Source organism: Ochotona curzoniae, unplaced genomic scaffold (genome assembly GCF_017591425.1).
Source record: "Ochotona curzoniae isolate NIBS_2020 unplaced genomic scaffold, NIBS_Ocur_1.0 contig_908, whole genome shotgun sequence".
Lineage (NCBI taxonomy): Eukaryota > Metazoa > Chordata > Mammalia > Lagomorpha > Ochotonidae > Ochotona > Ochotona curzoniae.
Genome location: NW_024466607.1, coordinates 10,304,179 through 10,323,058, shown reverse-complemented (window position 1 = coordinate 10,323,058; position 18,880 = coordinate 10,304,179). Strand labels below are relative to the sequence as shown.

Here is an 18,880-nt window from a genome sequence, read left to right as displayed (position 1 = left end):
ACATCCACACATGGGTAAATTTACCCATTTATACATAAGCCTTCCTAAACGTTATTCCATTTTTGACTGTGCCATTACGTTTTAGAATGCTGACTAATCAATTTGTGTTTTAAAACAAACAAACAGAATAAAATGCTTGCCTCTGAATGTCAGTCACACACCAGCGTATTCACAAAGATCAGCTCTCAGGCAACATACTGGCTCCTGATCTCGATATATATAGAAACTGGCAGCAAGAAGAGTCAATGCTTTCAATTCATGGCCTCTCTGACTCTGTCTTTTCAGAGTCCTGTGTGGAGATGGACAGCAAGAAAAAGACCCTGTTGAACAAAGTCCACTGGCTGTTAAGGGGTTTTGAGACAAGAGGGCAGATACAGCATCCCTTTGTGGCACTAATGGCCCTTTGATGTAGGTGGTTAGTTCAAACGTCTCAGTGGCACGTTCATTCTCTTGATTACCCAAAGATGTGCCTTCAGGGTGAGACTATCACCATTTTTCATGTGGAAGAAAAGATTTGAAGATTTTTGAAGACAGAACTGTGGTACAAAGCATGGCCTTTGAGAATATAATACTTTCCTTAGACTTGAAAGTGTTCGCCTCTTCTTCTTTTAAATTAAAATAAAAGCAACCGCTAGAAAAATTAAAAACAGACTATAAGCCTTCATATCATCAAGCAAAAGCACAAACACATGTGCACACACATCTGCATATCAAACAAAACAAAAAATACAAATAGAAAAAGCAAAGAGCAGAGGAAGCATTAGAATAAACAGCAGAAGATAAAATGACAAAATTTAGGCCAATATGTCAGCTATGTCAGCCAATGGAACTGTCTCAATTGATGTCAACAGTAAATCTGAAAATGTCCCATAAGCGAAATCAGAATAAGAGCAGACTAACAGTTTCCTAGCATGTTTCATACATCCCAGCATAAAACAAAACAAACAAAACAAAAAGCCGTGATGGTTAAGAGTAAACCAGAAATTCATCCTAATCGAAATCAAGAGCAAAATGACAATGATCACCATCGTCACCATCATCTAACATGGCTTTGGTAGTTCACACCACAGCAACTGAACAAAAAGAGAAATCAGAAATATAAATACTGGAAGGAAGAAGCCAAGTTAAGTGTTAATGATGTGATTGAAAAATGTGTAACTATTAAAGACAGTAAGAGAACTCAGGATGGTGGCAGTTTCCAAGATTAATACACAAACTCAGTAGTTCTTCTTGACTTTAAAATACAATCAGATAAAACATAACAAACCAGGAACTTATAGAATGCTAGAGCTCATCTGTGTTATCTTCAAAGATTTAAAACTACTCAACTAAAGACTATAAACCAGCAGCTTGGAGAAAAATATAAACAGCTCATGAAAGTCTTAACTTCACTCATAATAAGATAAAAGCCAACTAAAACAGTAAGATTTGAAAAATTTCTCCTATCAGATTGGCAGAGATCAATAAGCTTGATAACTCCCAGTGCTAGGGAGGGTGTTGGGAAATAGTTGCCCTCAGACACTATTGGCTGAGAGTAAAACTGGTGCAATTTGGGGCAGGCAGTTTGGCAATATCTGTCCAAAATCCTTTGACCCAGAATGTAACTTCTGGGATTGTTAATGCACATCTATTCTTAAATATCTCCCAATTAGGGGGCAATACTGTGGTTTAGCAGGTATAGCCACAGACTGCAATGCCAGCATCCCATATGGACACGGGTTTGAATCCCAGCTGCTCCATCTTCCCATCCAGTGCCTTGCCACTGTGCTTGGGAAAGCAACAGAAAATGGCCCCTGCATCCATGTGGGAGACCTGAAAGAAGCTCCCGGCTCCTAACTTTGGACTGGCCCAGCTTCAAAGGCTGCAGTCATTTGGGGAGTAAACCAGCAGATGGAAGTCTCCTTGTCTATCCTTCTCTGTAACTTTGCCTAAGTAAATAATTAAATCTTGAAAAATAAATAAGACCTCCCTTCCTGGTCTTTGCTTTCCAGTGCTTTCACTGAATAGGTCTCAACATTAGAATGCATCAGAATCGGATGCCTTGTTAGGCACTGACTGCCAGTCCCACTCTTAGAATTCTGATTCTGCACATCAAACAGGGACCCAGGAGTCTGCATTTTTTTAAAAAAGATTTACTTATTTTTATTGGAAAATCAGATATTCAGAGAGAAGAGAGAGAGGAAGATCTTCTGCCCGATAATTCACTCCCAAAGTAGCCACAATGGCTGGAGCTGAGCTGATCCAAAGCCAGGAGCCAGGAGCTTCTTCCAGGTCTCCCATGCAGGTGCAGGGTCCCAAGGCTTTGGGCTGTTCTGGACTGTTTTTTCATGCCATAAGCAGGGAGCTGGATGGGAAGTGGGGCCACCAGGATATGAACTGGCACCCATATGAGACCCTGGAATATGCAAGATGAGGATTTTAGTCACTAGACTACCACACCGGGCCCAGGAATCCATATTTCTAACAAATTCTCAAGTGCTGCTGCTATTGCACATGGTCCAGAGGGCACAACTTGTACCACTGCTTTAGTCCATGGGAAGACTAGGGTGTTTGGAAGGACAGGTACCTAATGGAGACTAGGGAGATGAGTATGGAAGTAAGGTGAGTGTCCCAAGATGAATGTTTATACCCCCTAAGGAAACTGGACCTTCATCTCTGTTCCTAGCCTCACCCGAGTTCTCCTCGGGCCAGTGCTGTGGTGCGGCCAGTTAAGCCTCCACTTAGCACTCTCACATTGCATATGAAATTCCTGGTTCAAGTCCTGACTATGCTCCCAAGGCAGTGCAGGATGGCCCAGGTCCTTGGGCCCCTGCCATCACACAGGAGACCAGGGTGAAGTTCCAGACTCCTGTTGTTCTGAGCATTTAGGAAGTGAACTGGTATATGGAAGTTTCTTTTTTCTTTTTCTTTCCCCTCCCTCTACCTATCATTCTGCCTTTCAAGTAAATAAATCTTGCGATAATAATAATAATAGAATAATAGTGGTAATAATAAGAGCCCTTTGGAGCTAATGTGATGGCTCAATTGGCTAATCTTCCACCTGCAAGCTCCAGGATCCCACATGGGCAATGGTTCATGCCCCAGCTGCTCCACTTCCCATCCAGCTCCCTGCTTGTGGCCTGGGAAAGCAGTGGAAGACAGCCCTAAGCCTTGGGACCCTGCACACGTGTGGGAGACCTGGAAGAAGTTCCTGGCTCCTGGCTTCAGATCAGCACAGCACTGGCTGTTGTGGTCACTTGGGGAGTGAATCATTGGATGGAAGATTTTCCTCTCTGTCTCTCCTACTCTGTGTATATCTGACTTTGCAATAAAAATAAATCTTAAAAAAAAGAAAAAGAAAAAGTCAGTCTCTGACCTCACCCCCAGCAGAGTTCCAAAAACCCCCCACATTGCCTTTCCGAGTTGGGAACAGCTTTGGTTCCTTATAAGGAAAACACCTGGCTTTATGCTAAAGAAGTGTTTTAGAATAGGGCCTGTAGTCTCAGGACAGGGCAGGTCATCAAGGTCACCATGTAATGGCAAGGCTGGAATTTTAAAATCGACCTGATGATCTCAGGAAGTGGGGGAGGGGCTAGAGATTCAGCTCTGTTAAAAACTCTCACTTTATTTTTCAGATTTATTTTCTGGACCCAGCACAGTGGATTAAATCCTTGCCTCACATATGCCAGGATCTTACATGGGTGCAGGTTCATATCCCAGCTGCTCCACTTCTCTTCCAGACCCCTGTTCTGGCCTAGCAAAGCAGTCAAAGACAGCCTTGGGACCCTGCACCCACTTGGGAGACCTGGAAGAGGCTCCTGGCTTCAGATTAGCTCAGCTCTGGCCATTGCAGCCACCGGGGAGTGAACCAAAGGACAGAATATCTTCCTTTCTGTCTTTCCTTCTCTGTAACTCTGATTTTCCAACAAAAAGGTTTCATTAAAAATTTTTATTTTTCTTAAAATAAGAGTTACAGTGAGAGAGATCTTACATCACTCTCCAAATGGCTGCAATGGTTAGATCTGGGCCACTCCAAAGCCAAGAGCCATGTGCTTCTTCCGAGTTTCCCATGTGGGTGCAGGATCCCAAGCACTTGGGGCCATCTTCAAGTGCTTTTCCAGCGGTATCAGCACTGAGCTGGAACAGAAGCCACAGGTGGCGGATCGCACTGGCTCCTTTCACAACAACATTGACTGTTATGTTTCCCTCTCTCTATGTCCAAGGTGACACTTTTAATAAAGTGAGCCAAGTTTAAGAACTCGGGATTTTACATATGTATAAACCTGTCCACCCACTGCGAAGATGAAAGGGAGGAAAACATCTCCAACATCCCCAGAAGGTTCTCTTGTGTCCTTTTCCAGCCAGTTCTCCCAAAGGCAGCACCCGCCATCACCAGGTTTCATCAGCCTGTTTTTAAACTTCATATAAATAAATGCAGTAGGGCCTCGTGGATGCTCAATTGGCTAATCCTCCCCTTGCAAGCACCAGCACCCGCCATGTGGACACTGGTTTGTGTCCCGACTGCTCCACTTCCCATCCAGCTCTCTGCTTGTAACCTGGAAAAGCATTAGAGAATGGGCCAGTGCCTTGGGACCCTGCAACCACACGGGAGACCCGGAGGAAGTTCCTGACTCTTTGGATCAGCTCAGCTCCAGCCATTGTGACTATTTGGGGAGCAAACAGTGGATAGCAATTTTTCTGTCTTTCCTTCTCTCTGTAAATGTGTCTTTCCAATAAAAATACAAATAAATCTAATAAATGCAACAGAGTTGTTAAATTCTTCTACTCAGTTCAATGGCTAAATACTCATCCACATTGTCCTATAAAGCAAGTTTGTTCTTTTTAATTCTGTACCAGTGTAATCCATTGGAAATCAAATGATGGATTCCATTAGAAACAAATACAAATTACAATTTGTTTCTACTCGTCTATTAGTTTTTGGCTTTTATACATAAAACTGCTATAACATGCTTGTGAATTTCTTTTGGCAGTGATCACCTTGTTTCTCTTGGGCACATATTTTAAGTAGAATTAAATATGCTTATTAAACATGGAAACATGAAGTAGAATTTATGTTAAGCCTTATTGGGTACTCACAAATCATTTTGCCAACTATATCAATTCCCGGTCACCCCAACCATATTTGGTGGATGGATTATTTCTCATTCTTGCCTTGTTAAGTATTCTTGGCCCCTTTCATTTTAACCTTACTGATGTGAGCATGTCATTCATTCTGTCATTCTATCAGTAAATATTCAATGTTCGTGTGCCTACAATGGGTGGTCTGTGGACACTGGATGTTTGCGAAACTCGTAGGGCCTCCCCAACTCTTGGGGAGCTCCCTGAGGACTTGTGCTTCCGTGGAGACATGAATACAGAGACGCTGTTCCGGACCCCACCCTACCGGCCTGGCACAGATCCCTCACCTCCCCCAAACCAGGAAGGGGCAGCAGTTGAGATCCCACAGGGACTTGTTTGCCTTCACCAGCAACATCTGGGGGACATCTGGTGAGCCCAACCCAGGACAGGGCGATACTTTTCTTTCCAGAGAAAACACGATTTGTCAGAGCTGTTGTATTCCACAATATCTTCCTATTCTCTCTTCTCTTCCTGCTGCCTGAACTCTATGAACCACTGGCTTCACTCATACTAAGCACCCACTGATGCCATCATGAGCTCCTTACCCACGTTTCTGTCTTTCCTGGCACAATTCTGCAGAATACAAACCCAGGCAGTGTCCCCAAGAGACCATTATGAACTCTAGGCTCGGCCCAAGTCAGCAAACATTTAGGCCCTTGGGGTGTTCTAACCCAAACCCCTTTATTTTGCAGAGAGCTTTATCCTTGAGTTCCTTCTATCCATTTACTAAGCACATCTGCTTTACTAGCAGCCATCATGTGCACAGGCCTTCTTGGCCATCCACTGCCCTTTAATAACACAAGGAAGCCATGCCACTGAGTGGGCACAAGGGCAGTGCAGCCTGGAGACCAGCATCGTTGGAGGTTGAACCCCAGACACACTCTACCAACTGCCCATTGGTTCACAGGAACCAAGTGTGTAGTTTTTAAGGCTGTGGGGTGGGAGTCAGGAGATGTAGCTGGAGGCAGAGCACACCTCTTGTACCAAGCTGCAGGACTAATGTTAAAAGCAGACGACAGGGCTAGGCACTTACCTCAGTGGTGACCACAGGGCTGTTGTGTGTTAGGAGTGCCGGGGTTCATTGGGCGCCAGCTCCCAGTTGCAGTGGAGCCTCCTGAGGCAACTGTGATGGCTCTGAGTTAAACTGGGCTCCTGCCACCCACATGGAGACCTGGATTGAGTTCCTGGCTGCTAGCTCCTGGCCTGCCGCACTCTTGGCTGCTGTGGGTGGTTGGCAAAGGGAACCAGTGGATGGGAACGGTTTCTGTCTTTCCAATAAATACTTTTTTTTTTTGAGGCGCATGAAGAAACAAAAAGGGGCACACTTTGAGGACACTGAAACGGAGGGGAAGGGAAAGGAGGGAGAATGGGGCTTGCAATGGTGGAATTGTGAAGGTGGGCATGGGGTCCTGGAGGCCTTCACAGGGCAACAGGAGCCTGGTTACAGCGCCCAGACCTTCTCCTGCAGCACCCACCCCCTCCACACCCGGGGCACACACAAAAAGCATCAGAAAACCCCGGGCCACACTTTCTTGCATTCTCCCTCTTTGGGAGGCTCCGTTAAGTCCTTCTCCGCCTAAATGTTTCTGTTTGGGAAGGGCATCCACCACCGTGCACACCCCCACCCCGCCCTCAAGCCATTCAAGAGGTCGCAAAATCCCTTCCCCTGCGTAGGGGCAGAGCAGGATAGAATGGAATCTCCAGGGCTGGGCCAGCCCTTTGACAGGATTCATCTAGGACAGCACCTGAGCCCAGAAGGCAGTGGGAACAGCACCGGGAGGGGCGGGAGAGGGGCGGGCTCCCACGAAGGCTGCCCGGAGGAGGCATTGCAAGCTGATCTCTTCCAGGCAGTTGGGATTCTCAGGGCCACCCGGGAACGGGCCGGCTGCAGCGGCGAAGGTATGGTGCTGAAAAGGGTTCCAGGCGGGCCAGGAATGGGGATGGGAGATAAGAGGGGCGAGGGTAGGCTCCCGGGGTTCACTTGTCAGCCCTCTCCACGGGGAGGGCTGGCCCAGGTTTGGGAAGGAATAGAGAAGGCGGCAGTCTGGGCCGGAATAAATCAATTTTTAAGGGGTGGTGGGATTGAAGCGGGGAAGCTATTCCTAAGGGCCCCCTGACTCAGGGTCCTCTGCAGAGGCAGGGTCTCCAGCCCGTGGGAAGAGGGGAGGCTCAAGCCCCCTGGTGTCCCCATCGCCCCGTCCTCCCTCCCCCAGGTTCCTCTCCAGCCATGGGCCCGGGGTTGGGGGGGGGGGGCGGTGAAGCCTACATCCTGAGGGGATTAGGTAAGAAACTGCTTCTGACGGGCTAGAGGTCTCGCTCAGCGGCCCTCCGGTTTTCTGTCGGGTTCTCGCGGCCTCAGTCTGCCAGTCTGTAAACGGGACGCCGCGGCGAGGCCAAGGGTTGTCAGCGCCTAGCGCCGGCAGCGCGAATCCGGGGCGCCTTCGCGAAGCTGGGGAGGGAGGCGGGCGGGGAGCGCGGCGGAGGCGCCGTCGCCCGGTCAGAGTCCGCAGGGAGGCCCCGAGGCTGCAGCGCCAGGGCTCCCGGCGGGGGAGGGAGGAGAGAGAGGGACTGGAGGAGGAGGAGGAGGAGGAGGAGGAGGAGGCGGCGCCTCCGGGGCGGGGCTGCGGGCGGCCTGGCGGGAGGCCCGGCGTGCGTCAGCGCTGCGAGCCCCGGAGTTTTCCACTGACGAGGAGGGCGGAGCTGCAGGCGGGGCCCCGGCGTAGCCAGTCTCCCGCCGCCGCCGCCGCTGCCGGACGCGCAGAGCCGCGGACGGCTTGACCGACGGCTGCCGGCCGGTCGCGCACCGAGTCAGGGGCGCTGGGAGGCCGGGGAGGCGGGTGAGGAGCGTCCCGGCCTCAGGACGCGGGAGCAGTCGGTGTCCTGGGAGAGCGCCTCGGTCTCAGGTGAGCATTGAGGGCCCCTGAGTTCGGCCGGACAGGACTTCGGGGAAGTGTGTGTGTGTGTGTGTGTGAGTCTGTGCGCGCGCGCGCGCGGGGGGCAGTGCTGGGGGCCCAGGGATGGGGGGGGGGGACACTTGGCCGCTGCCAGTCGCTGGCACCCCAACTCTGGGCGGGCGCCGGAGTCGGGGCTTGCCCACCCGGCGTCAGATCCACACGCCACGGCCCGGAGTCGCGGCTAGACTGCGGGGAGCAATGGGACCGGGGATCGCGGGCTTCCCACTCCCTTCCCCCGCCGCACCAGGTCGCGATTGTGTCCCCGCAGCTGAATCCCGGGGCCCGAGCTGAGGGAGAGTTGGAGGGGTGACCGGGTGCTCGCGCCTGCGGGCTGAATTTCCTTCTGACCCAGTTGCTTGAGAACTTTTCAGAAGTTCCTCGCGTGGCCCGAGCAGGTGACATTTGTCGTCGTCTTCCCTAGGCTCCCCCTCCCGCACATACACACACACTTTGCCCGTGTGTGTGTGTGTGTGTGTGTGTGTGTGTGTACGTGTGTGTGGAGGGGGTGGTGGGGAGTGTGCGGGGCACCCCGCGGCAGGCGGGGTCGGGGCTGGGAGGAGGAGGAGGATCCCTGCGCGCGGCTGGGTGAGTCACGGACCCCTGGCGGGCGGTGATTGTGTCGTGCGCTCACCTGTTTGTCAGTCGCCGTCACACGCGCAGGCCACCGCTCTGAGTCACGGGGCGCAGCCACACCGGCCACCCGCGGGCACACGTAGGCCCTCTCCCACGCACTTCTGCCCGGGTTCTCGTGCATGACCTGCCTCCTTGCCTTGCGGCGGGGGGAGGGGACCCCAGCAGCGGCTTGCGCCGCAGAGATGCCCACATCGCAGCGACCATCACACACTTAGTCATCCCGCTCCCTGGCCCATGGAAGGGTCCCTTGTGGGTTCCTGCTGCCCACCCCGTGTCTCCGCTCACCCCCATCCCCCCATTCCGAAGTCTCCGGGGCCTCCAGTGCGTTACTCATCATCTTCCCCCAAATCTCGGACGAACCCTGCCACTTCCGTCTCCATATCCTAGGGCTCCCCAATCCATCCCCCACTCCGTTCTCCTTGGCGCCTCTTCCTGTCTTGTCACCTGGCCCCAGTAGTGCGGTCCGGCTGGCTGGTCACACCCCCTCCCGTCCCCACTGCTGAGCCATCTTTTAAAAATGCAAATCTGATGTGTCACGCCTTGCTGAAGCCCTCGCGTGCCCTCGGGCTAAAGGCTGCCCTATGACCCCAGCTCAGCGCCCCTCCCTGCGGGGACTCTCTGCTTGCACCGCCCCCCACCCCGCCCGCTGCACCCCCAGCCGGGCCACCCATCCACACTCCTCAACAGGCAGGATTTGTTTAGGTCTTGCTCCCCGTTGTGCCTGCGCCCCTCGAAGTGCTTGGCTCGCCGTCGAAGCTCGGTAAAGATTGAATGAATGAATGAGGGTGGTGGAGTCTTCCTTAGACTGGGGCCCAGTCATACACATGCTGTCAGGTGCAGTCTCCCTAACGCGAGGAGCCAATGCCTCCTGTTGCCAGCAAATATTTGGCACCCACCCAGTGCCAGGCCCTGGAGGCCAAGGCTGAGGAACTGTCTCCTCCCCGAGTGATGGGTGGGGGAGGGGTGTGTCCAGGCTTCCTGTCTGCTGTCTCTGGGCAGTTGTGTGTGGGGGGGAGGGCAGGCAGAGGTGTCCTTTCTTTTTCCCAGAAAGTAATCCCTGAGGACTTGGGACTGTGTGACATCCCTCCTCCCACCCCCAGGTGTAAGGGGGAGGGGAGGGTAAGGCACTGGCCGGGACCGGGAGCTTAGAGGTTAAAGGATGCATTCTTGGGATTCCTTGAGGGGAACAGAGGCAGTTTAAATGTGTCCTCTGGGGGTACCATCTTGGGCTGGGAGCTGGGGGCCTTGGTGGCACTGCTGAGCTGGGCACAAGGGCTCAGGATGACTTTTTGGAAGTCTGAAACTCTCTCCTTGCCCCCATTTGATGCCGTGCGTGATTGCCTTCCATGGATTTGCTTAGTGCGGAGAGGGCTGTGGTACTAGAGTGGGTAGGCTGGTACCCCCCACTCCTGCCCCAGGACTGGCAATGCCAGTACACGGTGGGTGGCAGAAGGGCTGCCCACTCCCCAGGGCCTGCTGAGACCCTGAAAGCAGGCTGGTGCTGTGATTCAGAGCCTGGCTCCAGGGGCCAAGGGGGCGTGGCGTTTCTGGCTCCAGGACCCCAGGAGGGCGCAGTGCCTCTGCTCAGGATCCTGATTCCTGGGTAGGCGGGAAGGGCCCCTCCCCCGCCCTCTGACTCACTGTCTGACACTCTCCTTGGACTCTCTATCTTTCATTCCTTTTCCTGACTCCTTGTCTCCCGGCTCAGTCTTTGGGCCTTTTTGTCTCATCTGCTGCCTCTGCCTCTCTCTCTACTTCTGCATTTTGGGATGGAGGAACCTGGGGGTTTCTGGGGTACCTTCTTAGCTCCTACCACTCCTAGGAGTGGTCTGCAGGGCTTCCCCTACTAGAGCAGGCCATGCACAGTATTGTCACCTGTGCCCTCCTCCCCTCCCCCGACCGCTGCCAAGGCTGTCACAACCCCCTTCACCCTCAGTTCTTCAATGGGCAGTCCTGAGGCCAGCAGCTCCCCCCATCAGTTTACTCTTGGGGAGCAGGGAGCTTCCAGACTGAGGTTTGTTCTCGCTGCTCCTCTCAGAGCTGCTCCTTGCTCAGAGCCTTCTGGCATAGGCTGGGATCCAGGTGTGTGATCCCCTCATCCTCTGGGCCAGGAGCAAGAGGAGGTCCGGTCAAGATGACAGGTGGGGCAGGCCCTGCCTCCCTCTGATGTCATCAGGTATCAGGTCCTGTCTTAGGCACAGGCAGGTGACAGTTGTGTCCTGGTGTAAGAGACCAGCAGCAAGGCTGTTGCAGGATGGCCAGAAGAAAAGGGGGCAGTGCGGGGTGCATAGGGGTCATCTCGGCACATCAGATCTACCATGGCAAAACCGTCCTTGAGGGGCGTGCCTAAGCGAAGGAGACACAGTTTCAGAGGTTGAGGAGCTGTTACATCAAGATGCCAGGCCAAGGAAGATCCTCTTCCTGCTTTGCACATGGATGCTATCTGTGTCTCTTGAAAGGGCCCTGATCTTAGTCCTTCAAGATCTGCTTACCTCCCAGGGCCCCGCCTCCAAACACCATCCCACTGAGTTAGCTGAGTTTCAGTCTGTAGGCCACAAATGCCACTGAGTTTGTAGCAGGAGGCCTCTGCAGAGATAGCTTCTGAAAGGGCGTGAGGCTGGGCTGATCCAGCTCGGGCAAGTGCAGGAGGGAGGTGAGTGAGTGGGGACGTTAGCGGAACTGCAAGTTCACCCGGGTGTGCAGGGGGTGGGGACAGACCCGGTGCGGTGACTGGAGGGGGAAGCAGTGGCCAGACCTACAGCTGCTGGGAATTCTGGACCTGATCCTAGGGGTGAGCCTTCCTAGGGGACTTTCACAGTGGCTGAAGCAAAGGGAAAGCAGAGGGTGGTGTGGGCAGATAAGAGGTTTGCCACCATCTCGTTGTGGCTGGTGTCAGTGGGAACAAACTCGATAAAGGTAGGGTATGTTTAAAATGGGTGACATGTATGATGTGTGTGCCGTTTCTGTGTACAGTTAGATGAGTGTGGACAGAAGTGGTGACCAGTTCCCTGGAACCGTCCATCCTACCCCTCCCTGCAGGAACCTCTCTGTTCAGAGAATCTACACGTTACTGATTCCTGGAAACTTCCTGACCCTGTGAGGTTGTGAGACAAAGACAAGAGATATTGAACCTGTCCAGGGCTGCCCAGGCCAAGAATAGCAGAACTAGAGGTTCTGATGTAGCCAGTTTTCTACCTCATGGCAGGTGCCTTCAAGGTCCTTCTGAGCATTGGGCCTGGCCTGGCCTGCATGCTATGGGTTAAATGAATTCAGGTGAACTTTCTGGAGCTGGGTGCTTGGATGTAGATGGAGGCAGAGGGGGAAGGGGGGTGCTATGACTGTGTGACTGCAGGTTTCTGGCTTGAGTAACTGGGTGGGTGGCAGTGCTGTTACTAAGATAGGGAATACAGGAAGAGGAACAGATGGCGTGGGGGGTGGGGAACAGAGACAAGGGGTTCGATTTGGGGCCTGCTTCGGAATTTGATGTTTCTAGGGGACAGCCCAGGGGAGATGGCGAGAGGGTGGTTGGTCCCAAAGGGTGGCAGGCTCAGGTGTGGCTTTAGGGAAGCATTGCGTGCGTGTGCTGCGGACAGCATCCTGAATTTGGGGACAGGATGTGTGGAGGTTGTTTGTCCACGCGTGTGTGTGTACATACACGCAGATGTCCCTGTGTCTGTAGTAAGTGCACATGCGTGTGACTGACTCCAGGTTGTGTGTCCGCTTTCTGGGAGCGCTGCAGGCCAGTCGGGAGATGGATTGTTTGTGTTTGTGGTTTGACCCTGGAGATGGGGGTGCATGCTGCCATGCCTGAGAAACAACTGCTAGAAGCCCCCGGAAACACCTGTGCATGCTCTTCCCCCAGGCCCCTGGGGTGGGAGGGAGATGAGCTGGGGAGGAGGGAGGCTGGTTGTCCTGTCTGTCCTGAGATTGCATTTTCTGCAGGTAGCCACTCGGTGGGCTGCACCAGCACACACCCTCCAGGACTTAGGGGCTTCATGGGAGGCCTGGGAGAGGGGGAGGGGGTTTGGAAAGGACACCTGAGTCGGGGGCCAGCCAGCCCAGTGGTAGGTTTTTTCCCCTTCACTCTCATTTCCTGTGATGGCCATGGGGGAGGGGCTCCGCAGCACTGCCAGTCCTGGTGACCTCGGGCAGAGGGCAGCACGGGCGGTGGGGGGGGTGTGCAACCTCAAATGCAGCAGGACCTGGCAACAAAGGCAGCTGTGCTCAGCCCTGGGGGTTTGGCACGAAGCTACAGAGAGGGCAGGGGCAGGGGACATCAGCTAAGGTGAGGAAGCCATCAGCACCACATGGAAGGGTTTTTTTGTTATGGTTTTTTTTGTTTTGTTTTTTTTTTTTGGTCTAAAAAGGAGCAAAAAATTCCCATAGGATGTTATTGCACACAGGATCAGATGGTGGAGTAGAAGGCCAGAACTTGGTACCTGGACAAGATGAGCTGCTTAGGTCACATAGCCAGGCCAGGAGGCACGGGACTTCTCTCCTGCCAGTTGGTGGGACTTTCTAAGGGGAAAAGTTAGAGAAGTCACAGCCTGGGCAGGGCATGAGGGCCCGTGTCGAAAGCAGGCTGGTTGCACAGTGCGTGGTCAGCCAGGCCTCATAGCAGGGGCCGGAAGCCGGCTGTGTGTGCCATGTGTGCGTGTGCAGGAGGCGGAGGAGGGAGAGCCCCTGGCCGGTGGGGAGGAGGGGGGTTGCAAGGCGCAGACGGCCCCCCCACACACAAAGGCACAGATGCGAGCTGTGTGAATCACCCAGCCAGTGAGTCAGCCCCCAGGATTCCTGTCGGGGAATGAGTGAGGCCTGGCCGAGATCTGTCAGTCCATCTGTCGGTCTGTCTGCCTCCTGCACCCGCTGGTGTGGGTGCATGCGTGTGTGTGGCAGGGGGAGGCAGTGGGGAGGGTGCCTGGTGGTTTCCTGGGTGGGCTTTGGGCATTGGGGGTGGGAGCATGGGAGCAGCCGGTTGTAGTTTGCACGTGAGTTTGAAGAGAGGAGGTGCTGGGTCTTGGACTGAGGAACCCTCTGGAACTCACCGGGTCAGGAGGAGGGGAGGATGGTGAGTGTGGTTGTGATCCTACCTCCTGCCCCCAGGCCACCTCATGCTCTGTCTTTTCTGTGCCAGGCTGCCTGGTCCCAGAGCACACCCTGCCCCACCATGTCTGGGCTGCTCAAGAGGAAGTTTGACCAGCTGGATGACGACGACTCCTCCTTCTGCTCTTCCACCTGCTCCTCCACCGGCTGCCACTCTTGTTCCTGCTCCCCGAGCTCCTCAGACCCCCCGGCATGGTACTCAGATGAGGAGGGTCCCTGGGACCAGACACCCCCACCCGCCCGCAACTGCTGCAGCCCTCGGAGTTTCACTCGTGAGTCCTGTCTCCCCCTGGAAACCACACGACCCTCTTCTTCTTCCCCCCCCACCCCCCAGATTTAGTTATTTTTATTTGAAAGGCAGATATACAGAGAGAAGGAGATACAGAAAGTTCTTGTGTCCACTGGTTTACTCTGCAAGTAGCTGCAACAGCTAGAGCTAAACCAATCTGAAGCCGGGAGCTTCCTCTGGGCCTCCCATGTGGGTGCAGGGCCCCAAGGCTTTGGGCCATCCTCTACAGCTTTCCCAGGCAGCTAGGACTTGAACTGGTGCCCATATGGGATCCCAGTGCTTGCAAGGAGAGAATTAGCCAATTGAGCCATCACACTGGGCTATTTCCCCTTTTGAAAGATTAGATCAGAAGACCTTGGACTGAGCTGTCTTGGTCTCTTGGAGGGTTAGGGTCCCTGCGACTGAAGCCCAATGCTTGGCTCCCACCTTGTCTCCAGGACTCCCTAGGGGCCATCGTGACCTTGGACTTTATGAGTTCTGGTGTAGGACACAGCTGTGTCAACTGAGTGGCCGCATGGGCCTTCCCACAGGGACTGCCCCTTCTGTCCAGTTCCATCGCTGCAGCGCACACCCATAGCCTGGGCCGCTGGAGTCCACAGCCCACACCCAGGGTAGGTGGGACTCAATGGCGCTCCAGTATAGGTGTTGCAGTGGGTGGTCTACCCATCCCAAGCCTCAGCGCTAGTTTTTCCTGTTAAGTTTCTTGTTTTTTTAATATTCATTTATTTTTATTGGAAAGTCAAGACATACAGAGAGGAGAGAGAGATGGAAAGAAAGATTTTTGTCCATTGATTCACTCCCCAAGTGTGTAGCAGGCTTAATCCTCTACGCGGGCTACTCCATTTCCCATCCAGCTCCCTGCTTGTGGCCTAGGAAAGCAGTGGAAGATGGCTTAAGTCCTTGGGACCCTTTAGCCGTATGGGAGACCCAGAAGAAGCCAGCTCCCAGCTTTGGATCAGCATATCACTGACCTTTTGGAGAGTGAAGATTATTTTCTCTGATGTCATATACAAAGAGCTCCTACAAATCAATAACTAAAAGTTGGACAAGGAACCAATAGATGGCTCAAGACGGGAATATGTTTAATCATATAAGTACTTATAGTTGAATTAGTGAATCACAATAAGCCAGTGTTGACATGGGTGCAGTGTTCCATTTGAGCAGCTCTGTCCTGGGCTGGCCACTGAATTCAGCTCCTGCTCTTTTTTTTTAAAAGATTTATTTATTTTTTGGAAAGTCAGATATACAGAGAGGAGGAGAGACAGAGAGGAAGAACTTCCGTGCGATGATTCATTCCCCAAGTGAGCACAACGGCCGATGCTATGCCGATCCAGAGCCAGGAGCCAGGAACCTCTTCCAGGTATCCCACACGGGTGCAGGGTCCCATAGCCTTGGGCCGTCCTTGACTGCTTTCCCAGGCCACAAGCAGGTAGCTGGATGGGAAGTGGAGCTGCTGGAATTAGAACCGGTGCCCACATGGGATCCCGGCGCATTCAAGGCTAGGCCACGGAGCCGGGCCCAGTACCTGCTCTCTTAAAGTGGGATGGGGGACCTGGGAGACAGCATGGTATGGTTCTGGAGGTTAACTTGTCTCTTCCTGCTTTCTAGCTCTGTCCATCCTGAAGCGGGCTCCCCGGAAACGCTCAGGTCGTGTGGCTTTCGATGGCATTACCGTCTTTTACTTCCCTCGGTGCCAGGGCTTCACCAGTGTGCCAGGCCGTGGTGGCTGTACCCTGGGCATGACATCTCGCCACAGTGCCTGCCGCCGCTTCTCCTTGGCAGAGTTCACCCAAGAGCAGGCCCGGGCACGGCATGAGAAGCTGCGGCAGCGCTTGAAGGAGGAGAAACTGGAGGTGCTGCGGTGGAAGGTAGGGGGGTCCCTCCGCATGTAGCTCCTGGAGTCCTAGCCTGGAGGGGAGGGGTTGAGCAGGAGTGGCTATTACATTGGCTCTTGACGTGTATGGGAAACAGGCCACAAGCCCAGTGATTGGTTGCCTCGGTTATTTGCAGGGGGAGGCGTGGGGAGTGTTGAATGTGAATCAGCCTGACCTTACTAGAGAGGAGGGTGGAGAGTTGATGTGACATGGAGGCAGGGGGCGGGTGGGGAATGTCTAGCTGGGATAGTGGGCTTGCTGTGGAAGTGAATAGAACAGCTTTATGTACATGTGCCTGGCTGGTTGGCTGGCTGGCTTTCTGCTGTGGCCACCGTACCCAGCACACGGGTAGTCCAGGGGAAACCTGTGTTGAGCGCCTGTTCCCCTCACATTCCCTTCTGCTGTGCACACAGCTGTCGACGGCTGGTGTGTCTGAGGCGGCGGAGGCAGGTCCGCCACTGACGGTGGACAGCATCGACGATGCCTCTGTGGAGGAAGACTTGGCAGTGGCCGTGGCGAGCGGCCGGCTGGAAGAAGTGAGCTGCCTGCAGCCTTACCCGGCCCGGCAACGGCGGGCCCTGCTACGTGCTGCTGGTGTGCGCAGGATCGACCGTGAGGAGAAGAGAGAGCTGCAGGCGCTGCGCCGGTCCCGAGAGGACTGTGGCTGTCACTGTGACAGGGTCTGTGACCCCGAGACGTGCAGCTGCAGCCTAGCGGGCATCAAGTGTCAGGTGCGGGCATGAGACTGAAACATGATGGCGGGGGTGGCCTGGGGCTGGGCACGTCTTTGAGGCCTCACCTACTTACGTCTCTGTTCTCTCTTCACAGATGGACCACACGGGGTTCCCCTGTGGCTGCTGCAGGGAGGGTTGTGAGAACCCCAATGGCCGGGTGGAGTTTAACCAGGCCCGAGTTCAGACCCACTTCATCCACACGCTCACCCGCCTGCAGCTGGAGCAAGGGTCTGAGAGCCATGGCGAGGTGGACGCCCCTGCCCAAGGCAGCCCAGCCAACCCCACTGACGAAGCGCTCGTGCCCTCCTTCCCACTGGCCAAGCCCCCCATAAGCAGTGAGCTGGGAGATAACAGTTGCAGCAGCGACATGACCGATTCCTCCACGGCATCCGGCACCAGTGAGGCTCCTGGTCGGCCCACCCACCCAGGCCTGCCTGGCTCTGGCTTCCAGACCGGCGTGGATGATGATAGCCTGGCCCGCATCCTGAGTTTAAGTGACTCTGACCTCGGAGGGGAGGAGGAGGAGGAGGAGGAAGTGGGCGTGGGACACCTGGACAATCTTAGCTGCTTCCACCCGTCTGACATCTTCAGTACGGGTGACCCTGGTAGCCTGGCCAGCTGGACTCAGATCTATTCAGGCTGTAGCTTCCCATCGGGCATCCTGGATGAAAACGCCAACTTGGATGCCAGCTGCTTGCTGAATGGTGACCCGCAGGGCTTGAGTGAGGGCGGTCTAGCTGGCACAGCAGTGCCGCCTGGCGTGGATGCTGCCCAGAGCAGCTCAGTGGACCTCAGCTTGTCTTCCTGCGACTCGTTTGAGCTGCTGCAGGCCCTGCCTGATTACAGCCTGGGACCTCACTATACCTTGCAGAAGGTCTCTGACAGCCTGGACCACCTTGAGACCCCCCACTTCCCTCTGCCCAGCCTCTCTCCGCCTGGGGACATCAGCACATGTTTCCTTGAGTCTCTCATGGGCTTGTCGGAGCCTAGTGCTGAAACTCTGGCCCCGTTGGTAGACAGTCCCTTTGAGGATGCTGCCCCGGCGTCTCTGATGGAGCCTGTGCCCGTGTGAGGACTGCGGGGGTGCCCGGCCCCAAGAGCACCATTGCTGCTATTCTCTAACATGGGGGACCTCCCCCACCCCAAAACAAGGTCTAGAGGTAAAAGGCTCTGGTTGGCTGGCTCAGCCCTGAGGTGTTGACTGGGCACCCCTGGTTTTCATGCCACACTCTGAATTTATTTATTTTTTTCTTCATTCTTTTGTACAGAAGAGGGGATGAGGGAAGGGGCTTCCCCACAACCCACCAGTGCCCTTCCACCACTCGTATGCGCAGTGGGAAGAAGAGAAGATGGTGGTTCTTGGAGCTTGGCAGGCAGACCCCTTGGTGGTCTCTGCGTGATGTTCCTGAGCCCCCAAGACCTGGTTGCATCCGGCCGCTTCCAGTGGCTGCTTCTGCCACCCTAAGCCCTAGACCCTCAGGGTGGCTATATCCTCTGGACTGTGAAGACTAATTTATTTCCATAATTTATTAGACTCTGATGGCAGAGGGCAGTGCCAGGGGCAAGGTGGTTACCAGCCCCGACAAGTCTCTTTGCCTTGGAGTCCGGAGCCTGGCCCTTGCTGCAGACCAGGTGTGAATTGGAGGCCCCGTGATCATGTGTCACCCTCCTGGATCCTGCACAGAAGCCAAGCAGGAGATGGGCTCACCAGCTGTGACCAAAACTCCCTTCTGCCCCACCCAGCTCTCTCTGCTTCCTGCCATCTGCCCAGCTCCCTTGCTCCCCAAAGGCCATGTCCTTTATTCCCATGATGGAGGAGTGGAAAGCGGGAGGCCCAGAGAGAGCAAGGGACTTGCCCTGGGGCACAAAGCATGCCCTGGACTTATCTCAGGGCTTTCTGGGCACCCCACTCCGTCCCAGCCCACCTGCCTGTTTCCAGGTGGTGGGTAGTTGGCTCCTTAGACTCTCATGTCCCTTTTCAGATGAATTTTGCATTGTTATTTCTGTATTGTCCCTGAGTGTCAAAACTGTAATTTATTCATTTCTCTGTGTGTCTGTGCCAAGAAACCAAGTCTCTGGGCCTGCCCTCTTGCCCAGGAGGCCTTGCCAGTCTGTGTGCTTGTGGGAATACCTTGTACCTGAACTTACAGGTACCAATAAAGAGACTATTTTTAA

At 54.2% G+C, this 18,880-nt stretch overlaps 1 protein-coding gene across 1 annotated transcript; it reads left to right on the top strand.

Moving 5' to 3' along the window:
• Positions 1-7,890: 7,890 nt before the first annotated feature.
• Positions 7,891-18,880, top strand: CSRNP1 (cysteine and serine rich nuclear protein 1). Its single transcript, XM_040994276.1, has 5 exons — positions 7,891-8,021; positions 13,840-14,080; positions 15,706-15,965; positions 16,385-16,702; positions 16,800-18,880. The coding sequence occupies exons 2-5, from the start codon at positions 13,873-13,875 to the stop codon at positions 17,775-17,777; spliced, it is 1,764 nt and encodes a 587-aa protein (XP_040850210.1). The 5' UTR covers positions 7,891-8,021; positions 13,840-13,872; the 3' UTR covers positions 17,778-18,880.